Source organism: Papilio machaon, chromosome 10, assembly GCF_912999745.1.
Source record: "Papilio machaon chromosome 10, ilPapMach1.1, whole genome shotgun sequence".
Lineage (NCBI taxonomy): Eukaryota > Metazoa > Arthropoda > Insecta > Lepidoptera > Papilionidae > Papilio > Papilio machaon.
The window spans coordinates 5,856,260-5,873,823 of NC_059995.1; the positions used below are offsets into that span (position 1 = coordinate 5,856,260).

A 17,564-nucleotide genomic window follows, 5' to 3' on the forward strand; every position below is an offset into this window, starting at 1 on the left:
TTAATTCACTATGTATTTACAGCTTTTCGGTAAATCCGCATTAATAACTTTAAACCAAACATAAATCACGCCGAAAATCAGATGTAAATTGTAAACATGACTTTTGACATTGACAGATAAATGTTTTTTTTTTTTTATTTATTACGGCATTGGATATCGGTGTCTTTTAGCCTAGTGAATTTTTGGTTTGATTGACATTGACATGTTTAAAAGGTGAACAAAAACCATAGAGTTCACGCGTTAGGTTTTTGACTATAGAGAAACAGACTAGGCAAAGAGCCGCCGCGCCTCGATGTTATAAAACGTAAATGTTCACGAGACTTTTCAGTGGAGGTTGATTTGTAGGTACAATTTGACAATCACAAATATGCATATCACGATGATGCTTACTTTATGCTTACTTCTTTATGAACGCTTAATAACTGAAAAATATACACACTAAATGAACAAGCAAGGATGCTCTAAGCTTATTTTTTTGACAGAAGGGAACGCGCAATCTTTCCTTATCCTTTATCGATATTTGCGCCATCTCTATTTAACCATGTTTACAAACATATAAAGCAATAATTTGTAAACTATTATTAAATTTTCATACTTTGATAACTTTAACAAAATAGATATTTTTAAAATAATTTTGATATTTTTTTACTTACCTAAAGACCGATGACCTAAGTTACAAACATGAAAAATTCGGATGGATTAAAAAGGATGTTATAATTGATATGGATTGAATTCACATAAAGACTGATAGAGATAATAAAATTGAGAGGAAAATCGGTGTCATGTACATAATTTATCTACAACCTCTGTGTCATATCATATGCCTATATACCACATCATGTCGTTATCCATTTTTTTTTATGAAATAATGACTTGCGACTATATATTTATATCTGAATTTTGAAATTATAAAATAACAAATGTTGTTTTTTTTTAAGCTACACTATTTTTATATTTTACCTCTTTTCCTTTTTGTATTCAAATCAGGTAACTTTACTAGTCTGTATCGTAAAAATCGGTACATATAGCATTTTGGTACCTCCCTACGGTGAATGTGAGAGAATGATAAAATGGTGCATTCGTCGATCAAACCGGGCCACACATTTGAAGCCAGAAATTAAATTAGACATCCACCATTTTGTTTATTTTCGTGAAAATACTTTTTCAACCGGATACTGAAGTGAAATTTTGTACACTATCTTATGACACCGTGATTAAGTAAATCTGGCAATGGTTATTAGATAAAGAATGTGCTATTAGCGTACACTATTCTCGGACCCTTGTATTGAAAATTGCAGACATCGGCCGCGCCGCTAGTAAACACTCTTGTAAAATTAACACCTTGTCCTCGAAAAAAATCAAAATCCCGAGTACACAAGGCCTCCGAGTCGATGAGAAAGGTTCGTTGAAGTTTGTTCAGCGACTATTTAGCAGGTGTAGAGGGAGTGATCCTCTGGCGTTAAAGGTATGTGCAGTGCTAGAAATGGGCTATGGGAACTTTTATAATTAGGTAATGTGTTACGAAATTATTCATGGTGGGTACAAATTGTTCAGGAAATTTCTAAAAGTTGTGGGCGACAGTCCCCGGTGGCGCGCCCGGCTAACATGAACCACACGCCTGCCCCGGACAGGCCGCAGCAGGACTCCAATGTAAATCAGGTTGAGGAGATGGAGACACAAGAAGGTTAGCAAATATAATTTTTTTTTAAATATTAGTACTTAAAACTAGTTATCTTGGCAATTTATTGTGCAAGTCCATTTGTCTTTTGCAAAAAATCAATGATGTTGATACATAGTTACTTAGCATTTTTGTGTTTGTTTCGCAAATTTTCTATTCACTTAACCTCAATTTTATCATTTAACTGAATGCGATTTTACAAATGCTTGGTGTATTCACTTCAAAACGATTAAAAACTGATAGATTTCATAATCTCACTGAATTTAATATCTTAATTTCTGATAATAACACTTAATCTTGTACAGTTTCTTTGTTATGAAGTCATCAAAGTATGTAAAATCTATATATAGATTGCTTTGTTTTAGTTGGTCATGTTAAACTTGTCCATAAATAATTCTAATTGTTTATACAGTGACAGAGAATTTTGCATTTCATAAAATCATATGACTGTTTAATGTCACTTAGTAGTCTCAAACAATAACCGTATTAAACATTTCTTGTTTTCTGACAATCAACTTTTAATGATTTGGATTGTATATAAAATTATATTTTATGCAAATTCAGTAAATCCTGAGGGTTTGAAATGTCAATAAAACAAATAATTTGGAATAATTATCAGTTATTTAGTTTTATTTACCTTTTTTCATTTATGTGTTATATTTATGGTGGAGATTTTGTGATAATGTTTGCATGATGTATAGAAACTTTTTTTGTTATCTTGTACCATAAACAAGTTTAAAACAAACTGGCTGTCACAATGAAAAGTATTTTCTATATCACATGTCACAAATTTTCAAAATGAATTTCATAAAAACAATAGACATATTCTGTTATCAAGTGAGGCCTTTTCTTTATTTGCATAACAGGAATATTAATTAAATGAAATTAACTTAGTACTTTGGAAAATGTGATACACAAATGTTCCAAAATTAAATTAAGTTTAGCTTACAAATTACTACCTTCATAAAAAAGCTATTTAATATATTAGGAAGGAGAAAAGAAAGTTGAAAATGTATGCTGCATAAGTGAGTGTCAGTGTTAGCCAGATAGCGTAATGTTTGTTAGATTTAATAAAAGTTCTTATGTTTAATGACCATGAATGAATGTGGAAGGATTAACAAAAAGACTAGCCAATATAGAAGCTACATTATATTGTTGTTAGCTCATATTAATCCCAGGGTCTTCAGCCTACCCTAAATTAGGTGTAATTAGGTCTTACCCACTGGGCTGGCCCAGTGTGGGTAATTTGGGTGGTTCCTTGCATAATTTTCCATCATCATAAGAAGATATGACATTTTTATTATTTCAGTGGAGACTGTAGAAACAGCTACTGAGAAGATCTGGGATGAAGAGTTTGTTAAGGATTCTAATGGTGAAGTAGTGATGGGGGAAGTGATTAAGAACCCAGAGACTGCAGCTGCAGAGTTTCCGGTAATAACTATTTTCATTTTTTACATTTGATAACTTTATGATTTGATTACTAACATAGGTGCCAGAAACAATAGCATGTGTTTCATATTGAAGATTACAATCTTATATGGGTTTCCATTGAACACCTGTAAAAACATATGTTATCTCTGTTATTTCAAAGACAATGCGAGGGATAATATAATTACATGATTTTGGCAATCCAATCTTATGGTTTCAATAATCTTTTGACCACATGAAGTATGCACCATGCAGCATATGAAGTCATGAAGTAAAAATTCATGTTTCTCCCATTCATATGTCTGCCACTGGGAAATTAAGAACAATAATAACAACTTATCTAACGCACATAACCAGTAGGGGTGGGTAGATACCATGGATCTCCATTTGGTTCGGTTGTACATACATGCACATTGGTTTAATAGCACCCAAAACTTTTTATGTTTTACATTTTAAAAATCTTGTATTTTTAATATTACATGGCTGCTTTCAAACCAGTTAAACATAATCTGTAATTTATGCACATACCAAGGATTTTTTGTTTATAAAAAAAAAGAAATTAATGAAAAAGAAAGAAAAAGTAATAGGGTATTCAGAATTAATAATAATGGTAATGAAATGTTATGAAAATTAATTACCAAATGAGTGAAAATATGTTTCTCTGTCTAGTTACATCTTATCTCTTAATATTAGACGGATTTTAAGTTCTATTACAGAGTAAGTAAATTTTTTCTCGTACTTAAAAAAAAAAATACTATTGGTTTAAAAGATTACAGAGTATATAATGGACTTACCTATTTAGCTATTTGTTACAAGATGTTCTCATTGTAGAGCTTTTTAAATTCTCATAATAATGGTGAAACATGTTTTGTTTATACTGTCACAAATAACTTGTAGATGTTCATCACATCTATTTATAGACTGGCTTCAATTGGATAAAGTGTTTATTGATTTACAAGCACCTGTTCACATGACCAGTCTGTTAGTGTTTTATGTGATGTGTACTGTTTAACTTGAATTGGCCAATTAATATGTTAAAAACAAGTAAAATGTTTGCAATGTTTGTGTATTTAGGTTATGAATGTTTTTAAGTGTCAATATTTTCATTTCATCAATAGTGATTGAGTGGTAATTAAATCTTGGATGGTACATATTCATGATTTTATAATATAATACTTTATAATGAAGTATTTAGATTAATAATGAGATCTTTGGCAATTACCTTGTTACAAATAAGCTTAGGTTGAAAGTTGGCTTCTATGTACACCTAACCTTGCTATAAGGTAATAGAACGAAACAAGACTACATTATTAGTAGAGATGCCTATTGGCTGAATTTGGACCATAATCCATGATTTTTTTTCAATGCACTTCTATACATTAACACATATCAAATTTCATGATACCTGCTCGCTCATTTTCTGTATATAAATTACTTTTTGTGCCGCAATCTTTCTATATAATGGGAATATTGTTAGAAAAAATATTAACAAGTGATAGTCTTCATAATTTTTTTTGTATTGTACATTTTGTATTGTTTATGAGACAGATAAGCAATATATCCTATTAATTGCTTTCATACTAAGTGGTTGATTTTTGTATTCATATTCTATCTCTGTTTCTTTTAGCTGGCTGGGCTTGATGCCGAAATGGAGGATGACGAGGCAAGATCGGAGGCGACATTCCGTTTTACAGTACAAAACTTGAGGAGCCTTAAGGACTCTGTTCTGTCACCACCATGCTACGTCCGCAACCTGCCATGGAAGATCATGGTGATGCCCCGGCAAGCGCCGTCCCCTGACCGTCAACAGCAGAAGTCATTGGGTTTCTTCCTCCAATGTAATGGAGAGAGTGAGTCGTCGAGTTGGTCCTGCTATGCTATGGCCGAACTGAGACTTATCTCTTCGAAACCGGATACCGAACCGTTTTACAGAAAAATTCAACATCTGTTTTACAGGTTTGTTTTTTAAGTTATTGTTATTTTTCAGTTTGATAATTTTCAAATTCAAATTTAAAAAAATTCAAACAATTTCAATTTTTTTCTTGATTACATGCTTTTTAATTGTGTTTGAATAACACAATCAATTTATTTTACTATATTTATTTGTAATTCTTTCCTTAAGATAAATTTTATAATTTTTCCTTGGCATTTCAATAAACTCATGAACATTAAATAAATGTATGGATTTTAGTATTATAAATGGCTTTGTTACACACTTTCTATGGCTTGAAGCTGTTGGCGATATTGTTTTTATAACATATGAACACTTATTATATAACTAGCTGTCGCCCGCGACTTCTTCCGCGCGGAAATAAAAAAACGTAATAAGTACCCTATGTGTTCTTCCAAATTATGTTCTACATCTGTGCCAAATTTCATCAAGACCTGTTGAGCCGTTCCGGAGATCCCTTCAAACAAACATCCATCCATCCATCCATCCATCCATCCATCCATCCATCCATCCATCCATCCATCCATCTAAGCATTCTCATTTATAATATTAGTAAGATTAAAATAAATTAGGTTTACTCATTAATATTTTTGCAGTAAGGAGAACGATTGGGGATTCTCTCACTTCATGTCGTGGAATGATGTATTAGATCCAGAGAAGGGATACATTAAGGATGACTCCATTACCCTTGAGGTGCATGTCACTGCCGAAGCCCCTCATGGGGTGTCCTGGGATTCTAAGAAGCATACTGGATATGTTGGTGAGTGAATTATATTGCTTACTATAGAATGGCATAGTGATAGATATATTTATGTATACATATAAATAAAGAAAAATTAAAGTAGTTTTAGTCCTAATTTAATTGTTTGACATTGTTATCAAATTGAAAAACGTCTTTATTGAATTTACAATCAGTTGTGCAATTGATAAGACTGTTATTAATCACTAGCTGTCGCCCGCAACTCTGTCCGCGCGAAGTTTAAAAAAATATTTATAATAGCCTATGTGTTCTTCAAGACTATGATCTATATTTATGCCAAATTTCTTAGAGATCCGTTGTGCTGTTCTAGAGATCCTTGAAACAAACATCCATCCAAACTTTCGCATTTATAATATTAGTAAGATAGACATGTCTGTTTGGATGAATTACCACAAATAATGGTATATTTTGAAAAAAAAATGAATTTCAAAGGTTGTTATTTACTAAATTAGTAAACAAATATGAAAGTAGGAATTGAATTTCACCTAAGTTGTTATACTTTATGTTAGATCAGATCATTTTGTTAAAAACGTCTCACTTACAATTGGTTTTTTTTTCTAGGTTTGAAGAATCAAGGCGCAACATGTTATATGAACTCTTTGCTCCAAACCCTATATTTCACAAATCAGTTACGTAAGGCTGTGTATAAAATGCCAACTGAATCTGACGATAGTACAAGGTGATAACAATTCTAAGTTTAAGATTGGGTTTCCACTGCACACATATTTAAAAACAAAGTTTTTTTCAAAGAGAAGCATAACATCTTTTTGTTTTGGCAGTAAAACCCTTGATTATATTATTAAATAGTTAAAGAATAAAAAAAAAATTGACACTATAAAATAAAATTAGTCTTAAATAGGTTAATGTTTTTTTTTTTTCAGATCTGTTGCTTTGGCATTACAAAGAGTGTTTTACGAGTTACAATTTTCGGATAAACCCGTAGGAACAAAGAAGTTGACTAAGAGCTTTGGCTGGGAGACACTTGATTCTTTCATGCAGCATGATGTGCAGGAGTTTTTGAGGGTAAGCATAAAATTATTCATTATTAATTTCATATTTAGCCGATTTCAAAAAGAAGGAGGTTATCAATTCGACTGTATTTTTTTTTTATTAATCCAATGCTTAAATTAAAAAAGTAAGGGTATGTTAAATGTCATACTTGACAACCATTAATTGTCCCGAAAATATTTCCGAATTTGACTTTTAGTGAAAACATGCCGTTTTTTCTTAAGTGTTGACTAAAGATTCTAGAGAGTCGGAGCCTACCCGAAATTAGGTGTGACTAGGCCATAGTCAACCATACTTTCCCAATGCGGGTTGGCTTTGACTTCACACATTTCTTTGAATTTCTTCTCAGATATGTTCAGTTTGCATCAAGATGTTTTTCTTCGCCGTAAGAATGTCGGATAAATGTACATATGTAAATCGAGAATCGAAAATCACATTAGTACATGGCGGGATTCGAACCCAGGACTTACAGATTGTAAGTCATGTGCTTAACCCCTGAGCCACCGACACTCTTAAGATACCTGAATATAATTCATTTAAACAAATATTAATCGTAAGTTCTCTATCTTTCGCGTATTTTAGGTTCTCCTAGATAAGCTGGAGAGTAAGATGAAAGGCACCTGTGTGGAAGGGACGGTACCTCGTCTGTTTGAGGGTAAAATGACTTCATATATCAAGTGTAAGAATGTCAATGTATCGAGCACTCGCGTGGAGACTTTCTACGATATACAATTGAATATCAAGGGAAAGAAGAATAGTAAGTATATATTCATTACTTATTTTAACGGCTCTTACGTATATAGCAATAACCGAAATAGTTCTATTTTTCAGGAAGGCCATTTTTTGCTTAGAAATACTAGAATTTAGCGGTTTCTTGCGAGTTTTTTAGATTAGTATTAAAAAAAATTCTTTCTTTTAAACCATGTTGAATACATTATGCTAAAATAATTGTCATATTTGTAGTTGATGAGTCATTCAATGACTACATCAGTACGGAGACATTGGATGGCGAGAACAAATACGACGCTGGTGAACATGGCCTGCAAGAGGCGGAGAAGGGTGTGATATTTGCCTCATTCCCACCGGTACTGCATTTACACCTCATGAGGTTCCAGTACGATCCCATTACTGATAGCTCCGTCAAGTTTAATGACAGGCAAGTATTACTAAGATTTTTCCTTTGTTTATAATTTGGATGTTTTTACACTTCCACAAAAACACCACAGCCTAATATTTCTCTAGGTATAAACAAATGTATATAAAAACACATGATTTTATAAAACCAATGCCCTCCTTAATCTCTTTTAAAAAACAGAGATATGTGTCACAGTGCATAGATATAGAATTTCAGTGATAGATAAGCGGAATAATATAATACTTTATTGTAGGTTCGAGTTCTACGAGCATATAAACCTGGACGCATACCTACAGGAGAAGCCGGAGACCCCGGCGGATTACACGCTGCACGCGGTCCTCGTACACTCCGGTGACAACCACGGCGGACACTATGTCGTTTTCATCAACCCCAAGGGTGACGGCAAGGTACATTTAAAGAAAGAAAGAAAGAAAAAACATTTATTGCAACACAAAGAATATAAAATCAAAAAGAAAAAAAAACACATACAAGGCACAAACTAACAATAGTGTGGCAAAAAGGAGCCAGCTCAGCGAAGCAGGGACAGACTAAACTGCCCCTGCGTTGATTTTCAGCTGGCAATTCACATAAATAAGTACAAAAGTCAAGGTGTAAGATATTATCCTTTACTTCCTTCTATCGTCTATGGAGCACACATTTAAAATTTTCTTAGGCAGTGTAATTTGTGAATTCCACTGTGAATTCTTTGACAAGTGAGGTGTTAATCGATTCCTTATTTTTCCTCAGATTGTCATTGTTGTCAGTCGGGATTATTGGTTTATTAAAATAAACTAAAGTTTTTTTTAATTTTGGTTACAACTAGTGCATGAATTGTTATGTTGAGTTTTAATGTTTGACATTGTGTTGTGTCAGTGGTGCAAGTTCGACGACGACGTGGTGTCGCGCTGCACGAAGCAGGAGGCCATCGAGTACAACTATGGCGGTCATGACGAGGACATGACGCTCACCGTGCGACACTGCACCAACGCCTACATGTTGGTCTATATACGGTTAGTGTATATGCATTACTTGAACTAATAGACTGAATAATAAAGTATGTAAAATTTAATGAAGGAGGATTCCAAATTAGAGATTGTATAATTAGATGTAGAGCTATCATCAAAGTTTGGTGACTATGATATTTTTGCAGGGATTCACAATTGAAGACTGTGTTGCAAGAAGTTACTCAAGCTGACATACCCACGGAACTCAGTGAGAGGTTGGCTGAAGAGAAGAGAATTGAAACCGTGAGTTGTTTTATTCCAAATAAAATCAAAAAACTACTTATTACTCTAAAACTATAAAACTGTAAAACTACAAAATTACAAAACTGTAAAACTACAAAACTACAAAACTGTAAAACTACAAAACTAAAAAACTGTAAAATTACAAAACTAAAAAACTGTAAAACTACAAAACTACATCGTTTTCCCACAGATACGTCGCAAAGAGCGCAATGAGGCCCACCTGTACATGAACGTGAACGTGGTCCTGGAGGAGGCCTTCGACGGTTACCAAGGCAACGATCTGTACGACCCTGAGCGCGCGCACTGCCGCGTGTTCCGCGTGCGCAAGCAGGCAACCGTCGCAGAGCTCATGGACATGCTCGCTGAGAGCTTCCGATACCCCCTCAAGCATATACGTCCCTGGCCATTCAGTGCACGTTCCAATCAGGTTAGTTATCACATATTGAATAACTGTAGAAATTTCACTATTTTAGGGCATTGTTTTAAAAATAGATATGTTTTATCGATAGACATGCAGACCGACTTGCTTGGACATCGTGAATGATCAGATGAAGACAGTATCCGACGTGTCTGAGAATATGAACCCGTGGAATATATTCCTGGAGATGCTTCCTCCTGACTCGGGCTTCAGTTCGCTGCCGCCCTTCGACAAGGAGAACGACGTGGTCCTGTTCTTCAAGTACTATGACCCGAAGCAGAAGCGCATCCACTACTGCGGACATCACTACCTCTCGATTGCCAGCAAGCCAGCTGATCTCATACCAATACTCAATAAGCGTGCAGGTACAATGTTTGAATTGATATATTTATACCCCCCTCACTCTCCCTCTCTCCATTTCTCACCCGCACTCACTCTCTATGCCTTTATGAAGGTCAAGATCTTTTGTTTTGACCTCTTTTTAAAAGTATCATTTTGGTCCTCTTACTTCGTAGGTTAGAGTTTAGTTGGTTAACAAGTAAGCTATTTTTAACTTCTATGGTAAATAATTATTCTTTGTTTAGCTAATTAGTTTTTTTCCAATTTTGTGTCTTATTACCTTTTCTTTGGGTTCTTAATTCTATATTTCATAGACTATTTTTTTTAAAGGTTTCCCGCCTGACACCCCTCTCGTCCTTTACGAAGAGATCAAACCCGACTTTGTAGAGAAGCTGAACAACTACAATGACCCTCTTGAAAAGGTATTATTTATCAGTTTTACTTAGGCAAACTTACATTATATTTTAAGGCAAATGATAATTGATGTACATATTTGATTATTGTTAAACTACTGAAATTAAATAAGAAGTTTGTTTTGAGCCATTCATTAAAGTTACCAGTTATTGGAATAAATGGTAGAAAATATTTTACTAAGTTAGAAGTTGGACCCAAGACTTTGAGGATAAAATGTTTGGTTATGAAAGATGTCTTTTCGTCATTTCATTAAAATAGAACATAATAGTTTATATTTACTAATATTGTTTTCGACAGTACTAATTATTATTATATAGTTTTCTGGTATACAACAGGTATGGTAGTTTTAGATTATATATTTTCATTTCATCTTGAAAATATTCATGTTTGTCATTTGCGAGATAGTATATGCAAATCAGCTTCTTATTTTTCACCATAAATAAGGATTTAAAAAAACAATTAAAATTTTTTTGGTGTTTTAAAATTTCACACATTTATTTATCGTTATTGTTCTATGCTCTGGCTTTACATCACTAGCTTGTAGCTTAAATATTACATACATCTGGTTATGTATCATTAAGTTGTAGCTTAGTATGTATTTATCAGTATTTCTACTATTACTCATTTACCAAGTACTTTAATAGAATTTTTGATTGATAATTTTCACCATTGTTTATTTTGGGTGTGCGCAAATGATTGCAATGTTTATGAATATGTGTGTGCGTGTTAACCCCCCTGCGGGCTAACCCCCCGCGGGCTCGCCCCCTGCGGACGACCCCCTGTGTGGTGTTCCGCTCGGGTTGAGTCGTGTGCACGCGGCCAGGTATTGGACGAACTGATGGACGGCGACATCATCGTGTTCGAGCGCGCCGACCACCGGCACGACGAGCTCGAGCTGCCCACCTGCCAGGACTACTTCAAGTACATCTTCTACAAGGTCGAGGTGCAGTTCATCGACAAGACGATGCCCAATGATCCCGGGTCAGTACTCAAATATTGTACATTTCAATTTAGCACAGGAGCAAATGACTATGGGATTAAATAATGTTAAGTGATCAATGGGAAGAAAAATTTAAAATCCTATGTAAGTGGCGTGAGCGCCGGCATGCCGGCATTGCGCTGTGCCGGCATTAAAAAAGTGATCCAACGACGGAATTGAAGATATGTATATTTTACAATGTGTCAATGTAGTTTTGTATTAAAATTATTTTTTATGGTGTTTGTCGATGGTAGGTTCACCATGGAGCTGTCAATGCAGATGCGCTATGATCAGATGGCGCGCGCCGTCGGCCACCGCCTCAATGTCGACCCTTACTTAATACAGTTCTTCAAGTGCCAGAAGTAAGTTGCTCATCTACAAAATAACAACTTTCCTTCACATCATTATAATATATTTAATTGACATCTAAATGGCCATGCAACAAGCGAATTAATACATTGTTGCAAATTGTAATTTTTAACAATCGAAAATAACCAACAATGGCTGAGTCTGTCATATTGTAAATATTACATATTTCTTATCGTTAATTATCAAGTGATTCTTTAGCTTTTCATAAATACCATAGCTTTGGTTAATTATTGTTATAGTTACACATATATTCTTGGAATACAGTGTATTATTGCGTTTAGCAAGTTTACAATCGCCAAGTCAGCTATAGTAGTGGCGGCAAAGAATATCACAAAAAATTTGTTTGTAACTAGCTGTCGCCATTCAAATTGCTATTATCAAGGTTTTTGATTCAGAATATTATCTATTACTTTAAGTATCATAAATATTATTTATCATAGAATTGTAGATAGTTTCACATTGCTCATAATATTTTCGTAGGGCTGAAGGCACAGCCCGGGACGTGCACTTATCTATAATCTTAAGTAGTTGTGTCTCCTGTTGCAGCTACAAAGATACCCCGGGACCTCCGCTGAGGTACTCGTACGACGGAATACTGAAAGACTTGCTTGTCTATTGTAAACCAAAGTGCCCTAAGAAATTGTTTTATCAGATTTTATCTATCAAAGTCAACGAACTGGATAATAAGAAGCAGTTTAAATGTTTATGGGTGAGTTTTTTTTTTCATCCTTGACTTCTTTAGCTTGCTACTATGTCTGCACAGATTAAAAAAATCTTGTAAATATAGCGTTTGTTACTTAGTAATAATATTGCTTTCTATTGGCAAAAGAATTTTTGAAAATAGTTTTTGAGTCAGTAGTTTTTGAGTTACATATTAAATATAAATATTTCCTTTTACTATTGTTATTGATTAGACCATTTTTCATTTTATAAGAATATATTTTAATTCTGGTGAAATTTAAACAATTCTAAAAATATTTATTAATTGATGTAATTGTTTATTATGTTTTTTCTTGTTTCATTATTGTTTTATTTTTATTTCTGACCAACAGGTTGGGCCGAATTACAAAGAAGATAAAGAGTTAATTTTATATCCCAACAAGGGTGGTAAAGTGGCGGACATCTTAGAGGAGGCCGCCAAAGTTGTGGAAATGTCACCAGATGGCTCTGGCAGGTGTGTATCTCAAAAATTACATTTATAATACGTTTCAATTATTAATGTATGCGTTGTGACCTAGATATTTCTAGTATCGCTAGTAAAGTAGAGATTTTAGCCAAAAAATGCTTAAATTTTATTGCATGACTTGGATTTTTGTAATCCAAATTTATATGGTGGCAGTTAAAATAATGTGTTTTGAACTCATTAGCCTTATTTGAAATATTATAATTTCAGACTGCGGATCGTGGAGGTGTCGTGTCACAAAGTGCTGCCGGGGCCCGACCCCGAGCTGACTCTGGACCAGGTGACCATCTCGCCGCCCAGACTCTACAGAATAGAGGAGATACCCAAGGACGAGTTGCATCTACAGGTAACGGGTTTTGTTTCAGATCAATATTATCATATTAAGTGAATATTAGTTGATTAATGTGTTATTTCCTGTGTGAAGGAGGACGAGGTGTTGGTGCCGTGTGCGCACTTTTACAAGCAGGTGTACGCGACTTTTGGTGTGCCATTCTACACACGCGTTAAGCATCTCGAGCCCTTCCAGGCTGTAAAGGATCGCCTCCAGAAGAAGCTCGACATACCCGACAAGGAATGGGAAAAGGTAAGCATATTACCAAACTAATCGATGTTATAGTCCCATATGGATCTTATGGCAGTTTTTTGATACAAGTGTTAAGGGTTACCAGTGTGTAAAAATTTCCCAACTTTCAAAAGTCATCCATGTTGCACTCCATGTTTAAATTTATACACATTATCAAATTAATCTACATGTAATTTCATATTTTTTATGGAATTTTGAAATTATGAAAATAGTAATATACTGTGCAGCTTTCGCTTCCTTATTGGTTAAAATATGACGCTGTCAAGATGACATTGTTAGTTCACATATTTTCCGTCTGTCACAATATCTTTGTCTATAGTCCGGTCGCGGAGCAGGAAGAATTTCGTACAATGACCTCTTTACCGACTGACAGAGGTTACAAACTTTTTTGTATTTAGTGCGGTTTACATGAATTATTTGAAGGAGAAAGAAAAATTACCAACTTATAAAATATACTTATTATTATTATATAAATCATTTATTTTGATTTAATAATACAAGTAATAAAAATCTAGACAAGTATCTAATAATAAAAAATCAAAAATCAGAATCCGATTCCTCTGTTTCGGAGTAACTGTTACTTTGCTCTATTGTTCAATTTCGAGAAGTGAAGAATTCATTTGCATAATATTTTAAAACCAAAAAGTAACTATCGGAAAGCCGGCAATAAAATAGATGATGTTGCCTGCACTTTCGTCTTTCAAATATTCGTTTCGATTGTTCATTTCGAACTATCCAATAATTAACCTTTTCGGTAATCCTTCTAACGGAGCCCATAAATTTTTTTATTATGCAAACAAACAAACTAAAAGTTTACAATCCCTGAGGACGGCGGCCTTTGTTTCGTGCGAGCGAGACTAATTGTATTTACGCGGGAGTGACAGAGACAGGTAATGCGAGTTCAATGTACGAAATTCTTCCTCCTCCGCGACCGGACTATAACTATAAATAAGCGGATTTTTTGATGCATGAAAAATATCAAATTATAATTTTTTTGAATAGTAAGTGTTAATCTCATATTTTGATGTAACATGTTTTTTTTTTTCATTTTTCAGTACAATTTTGCCATAGTGACAAATGGCAGACCTATTTACATAAGCGAAGGAGTGACAATCAACGTATTCGACTTTAGGCCGAGCAGTAATGCAAGTAAGTACCAATATACAAAAAATAAACACGTAGTTTACTAATTGTTCGTATCTATAGCGTCCAATTCATTTCGGAATGTGTGCTAATATTAATTGAAGACATGTCTCTACCAGACGCGACTGGGCGGCCTTGGCTGGGGTTAGAGCACATCAACAAGACGCCTAAACGTTCCCGCGCCAATTATCTGGAGAAGGCGATCAAGATATACAACTGAGTGATGAACGCCTCGCCCCGCGACACACGCGAGTGACACGCGAGGCACACGCGAGGCACACGCGACACACACGCGACACACACGCGACACATGCGAGTGACACGCACGGGGCATCCAGCGATTGGCGATAGTCAACAGCTGTCGGTAGCATTATATAGCCTTATTAACACGTAATGTACAACGCCGAGTCGACTCCTTTCGCTACTGTCCTCATACAATGTTTATACGCAATAGTTTGTCAATGTTCATTTCGTCTAGTTTTTATTATTTATTTCACAATCTTAACAGTCGCTTTGTGTTTGCGTTGCAATAATCGTATTTCTGTAAATTGTTGTTCTTTTTTTTTTCGACCCGAGTATTTAAATCTTGTTTTTTTTTTAACTTAATATTGCACACTTTATCAACGTAATTAAACGATTGAAGTTAATCGCGTTTAGTTTCAATTATATAAATACTCTATGGTTTTCGATATTTTGTAAGGCTTGTGTTTACCGGAGGTTTTTTTTTTCGTTTAACGTTATAATAAACATTAAGGTACTTAGTGCCTACCGATTTAAATAAATGAAACTAAAAGCGATGATTGCAAAATGTATTTGGAAGTTATTGAAGTGATCTTGTTTGTCAATCAGTTGGTATGTCGTGAAAGTTGTGACGTCACGCTATGCCAATTGTTGTAGATATCTTTCTTTTGGTGATTCGGCAAAATTAAACATTAATTGAACTAATTAAATTTATTATATTTAAAGTTATAAAAAGTGTTGAAATAACGCCGTCAATTTTCGATAAATATGTGCATTTTTTTTCACATAAAAACAAGTTTGTTTTATTTAATATTTTATAAAAATGGTCATAAAATTAATTTCATTTAAGTATATCAGGACAGTTAATTGTTGGTATTTAGAATTTTTTAATGAACTTTAAAAAAAATCTATTCACGTTGAAATATTGTTAATTTAATGATGATCTTTGAATGCCGGTTTTTTAACTAAAGAATGTTCTTTTCGATCGCATATTTAAACATCAGTTGCTAAGATAAAAATGTTTTCCTGTCTTATTAAATAAAACAAGTATGTGTATTTCTGGTTTAATTTAATTTAATTTGTATATACTTTTGCATGGGAATATTAATTGTAGTTCCTGATTTGGTTCCTTCCTTTAGCTAGCTGATTTATATTGAGTCAATAATAAGGATTAGACTGTATACATGAGTCGGTACGTTAACCTTGCTAGCTCTTATCCTCCATAAAATACTTAATCGCCTTGTTAAAGTAAATAAATACAGTCAAAACCGTTTATAGCGACATCGTTTAGAACAACATACCGGTTAAATTGACCAAAATCAAAGGTCCTGGCTGAATGTTATTACATATCTTTCCTATTAATACCTGTCACCGGTTGTTACAACTATCGGTTTTTACGACTCAATATGAGTAGTCCCTTCGATGTCGTTATAACAGATTTTGACTGTATACAAATACGAGTAAATAATAGAAAAATTTAACTGAAGAAGATTTGCAATTATTTCGATGGCTACTATGAATAAGGGTCAATGTACAAATCGACGACTTTTTAGAAGAAGCTCTTAAAGTATCAACCATATATGAAAATAAGCCGTTGTCTATTTTACATCAGCAAAAAATAAGATTTACACCTGTACACCAAAAAAGTAAAAATTATCAATTTGGCCTTTGGCTTACTTTGGCCTTTATATAAGAACCATAGATTTGTAGTGCTGTCCGTGTCTGTGTTTTTTTTGTGTTAGGTGACGTATATGAGCACGCGCACGTACACGCACGCACGCAAGTAATTTATGTTTATTATCCTTTCGTATTGTCTAAATTTCTTTAAAAAAGTAAAAAAAAATTATTATATAATTAAAACAGTGAATTTTAAAATGGTAGTTTGATGTATACTTAAATTAGTATAGATTAAAATTATAATGAATAAGTCATAGATTTATAAAGACTTCTCGTTTCGAAGTCACGAAATTTTGGCATTTCGTTATATTTTAAAATATTAAACATAGATTGACTGTCAAATCTATTGTTTTCAACAAATATGTAACGAACAATTTTGTTTGACATTTCTTGTGTTGCCATGATTTATTACTTTACTTTCTTTTTAAACAAGTTTATGGCCACATTTCTAATAGTGAATATTATGAAAAATATAAGTTTCTTTTAGCCATTTCATGTTATCGAAGTATATTGTGTTATAATATAGACTAATGTATAGATAATGATTTATTTTTGTCGAATTGCCAAACTTTTGATGTATATAAAATGACAGAAAATTATTTGGAACTGTTTCTATTGTATACGCTTTAGCACTTAGCATATGTAACAATGAGCACTTTATTTTATTAGTGATTCGCCTCCATCCTTACTCTTTTCCATACATCCTGTAAACAAGTTTGTGAACCACTTATGTTTTCTATTTGACCTGCCACATAAATGTTACGTTAATAAAAAAACTAATTATGTCTAAATTATGTATATATATGATGTAATAAATTAAGAAAAAAAAAATACACTAAGTTTTCGTAAAGTTGCCCTAGATTAGACGTTTTATGATAGTTTTACTTTATTTAAAACTTTTTTTTTCTCTCGCAACAAAAGGAATAATTTGCGTCACGTGAGATGTATTGCCTCTTTTATGATAGATGATGTTATTTTCAGTTGATCAAAACCATTTTTTGGCTTTTTAATT

The 17,564-nt window shown here is 33.6% G+C and overlaps 1 protein-coding gene across 5 annotated transcripts; it reads left to right on the forward strand.

Moving 5' to 3' along the window:
• The first annotated feature begins 1,231 nt into the window (after window positions 1–1,231).
• On the forward strand, window positions 1,232–15,230 carry LOC106718204 (ubiquitin carboxyl-terminal hydrolase 7). 5 transcript variants are annotated; one of them, XM_045679609.1, is made up of 23 exons: window positions 1,232–1,465; window positions 1,555–1,684; window positions 2,988–3,109; window positions 4,734–5,062; window positions 5,654–5,817; window positions 6,379–6,496; window positions 6,699–6,840; window positions 7,408–7,582; window positions 7,789–7,981; window positions 8,214–8,367; window positions 8,834–8,970; window positions 9,111–9,207; window positions 9,398–9,634; window positions 9,717–9,990; window positions 10,295–10,386; window positions 11,202–11,359; window positions 11,612–11,719; window positions 12,255–12,435; window positions 12,779–12,900; window positions 13,120–13,255; window positions 13,334–13,492; window positions 14,548–14,641; window positions 14,740–15,230. In XM_045679609.1, the coding sequence occupies exons 2-23, from the start codon at window positions 1,606–1,608 to the stop codon at window positions 14,853–14,855; spliced, it is 3,387 nt and encodes a 1,128-aa protein (XP_045535565.1). In that variant the 5' UTR covers window positions 1,232–1,465; window positions 1,555–1,605; the 3' UTR covers window positions 14,856–15,230. The 5 variants fall into 5 exon arrangements, with proteins under 5 accessions (XP_045535565.1, XP_045535561.1, XP_045535563.1 ...); XM_045679605.1 differs by having other exon boundaries at window positions 1,391–1,465; window positions 14,755–15,230; XM_045679607.1 differs by having other exon boundaries at window positions 1,391–1,465; window positions 12,273–12,435.
• Window positions 15,231–17,564: the final 2,334 nt, after the last annotated feature.

Coding starts and splice junctions, on each gene's coding strand:
- LOC106718204 (XM_045679609.1), top strand. CDS start 1,606: ATGAACCACACGCCTGCCCCGGACAGGCCGCAGCAGGACTCCAATGTA. Junction 5,063..5,653: donor ATTCAACATCTGTTTTACAG/GTTTGTTTTTTA, acceptor ATATTTTTGCAG/TAAGGAGAACGATTGGGGAT. Junction 7,982..8,213: donor TCCGTCAAGTTTAATGACAG/GCAAGTATTACT, acceptor ACTTTATTGTAG/GTTCGAGTTCTACGAGCATA.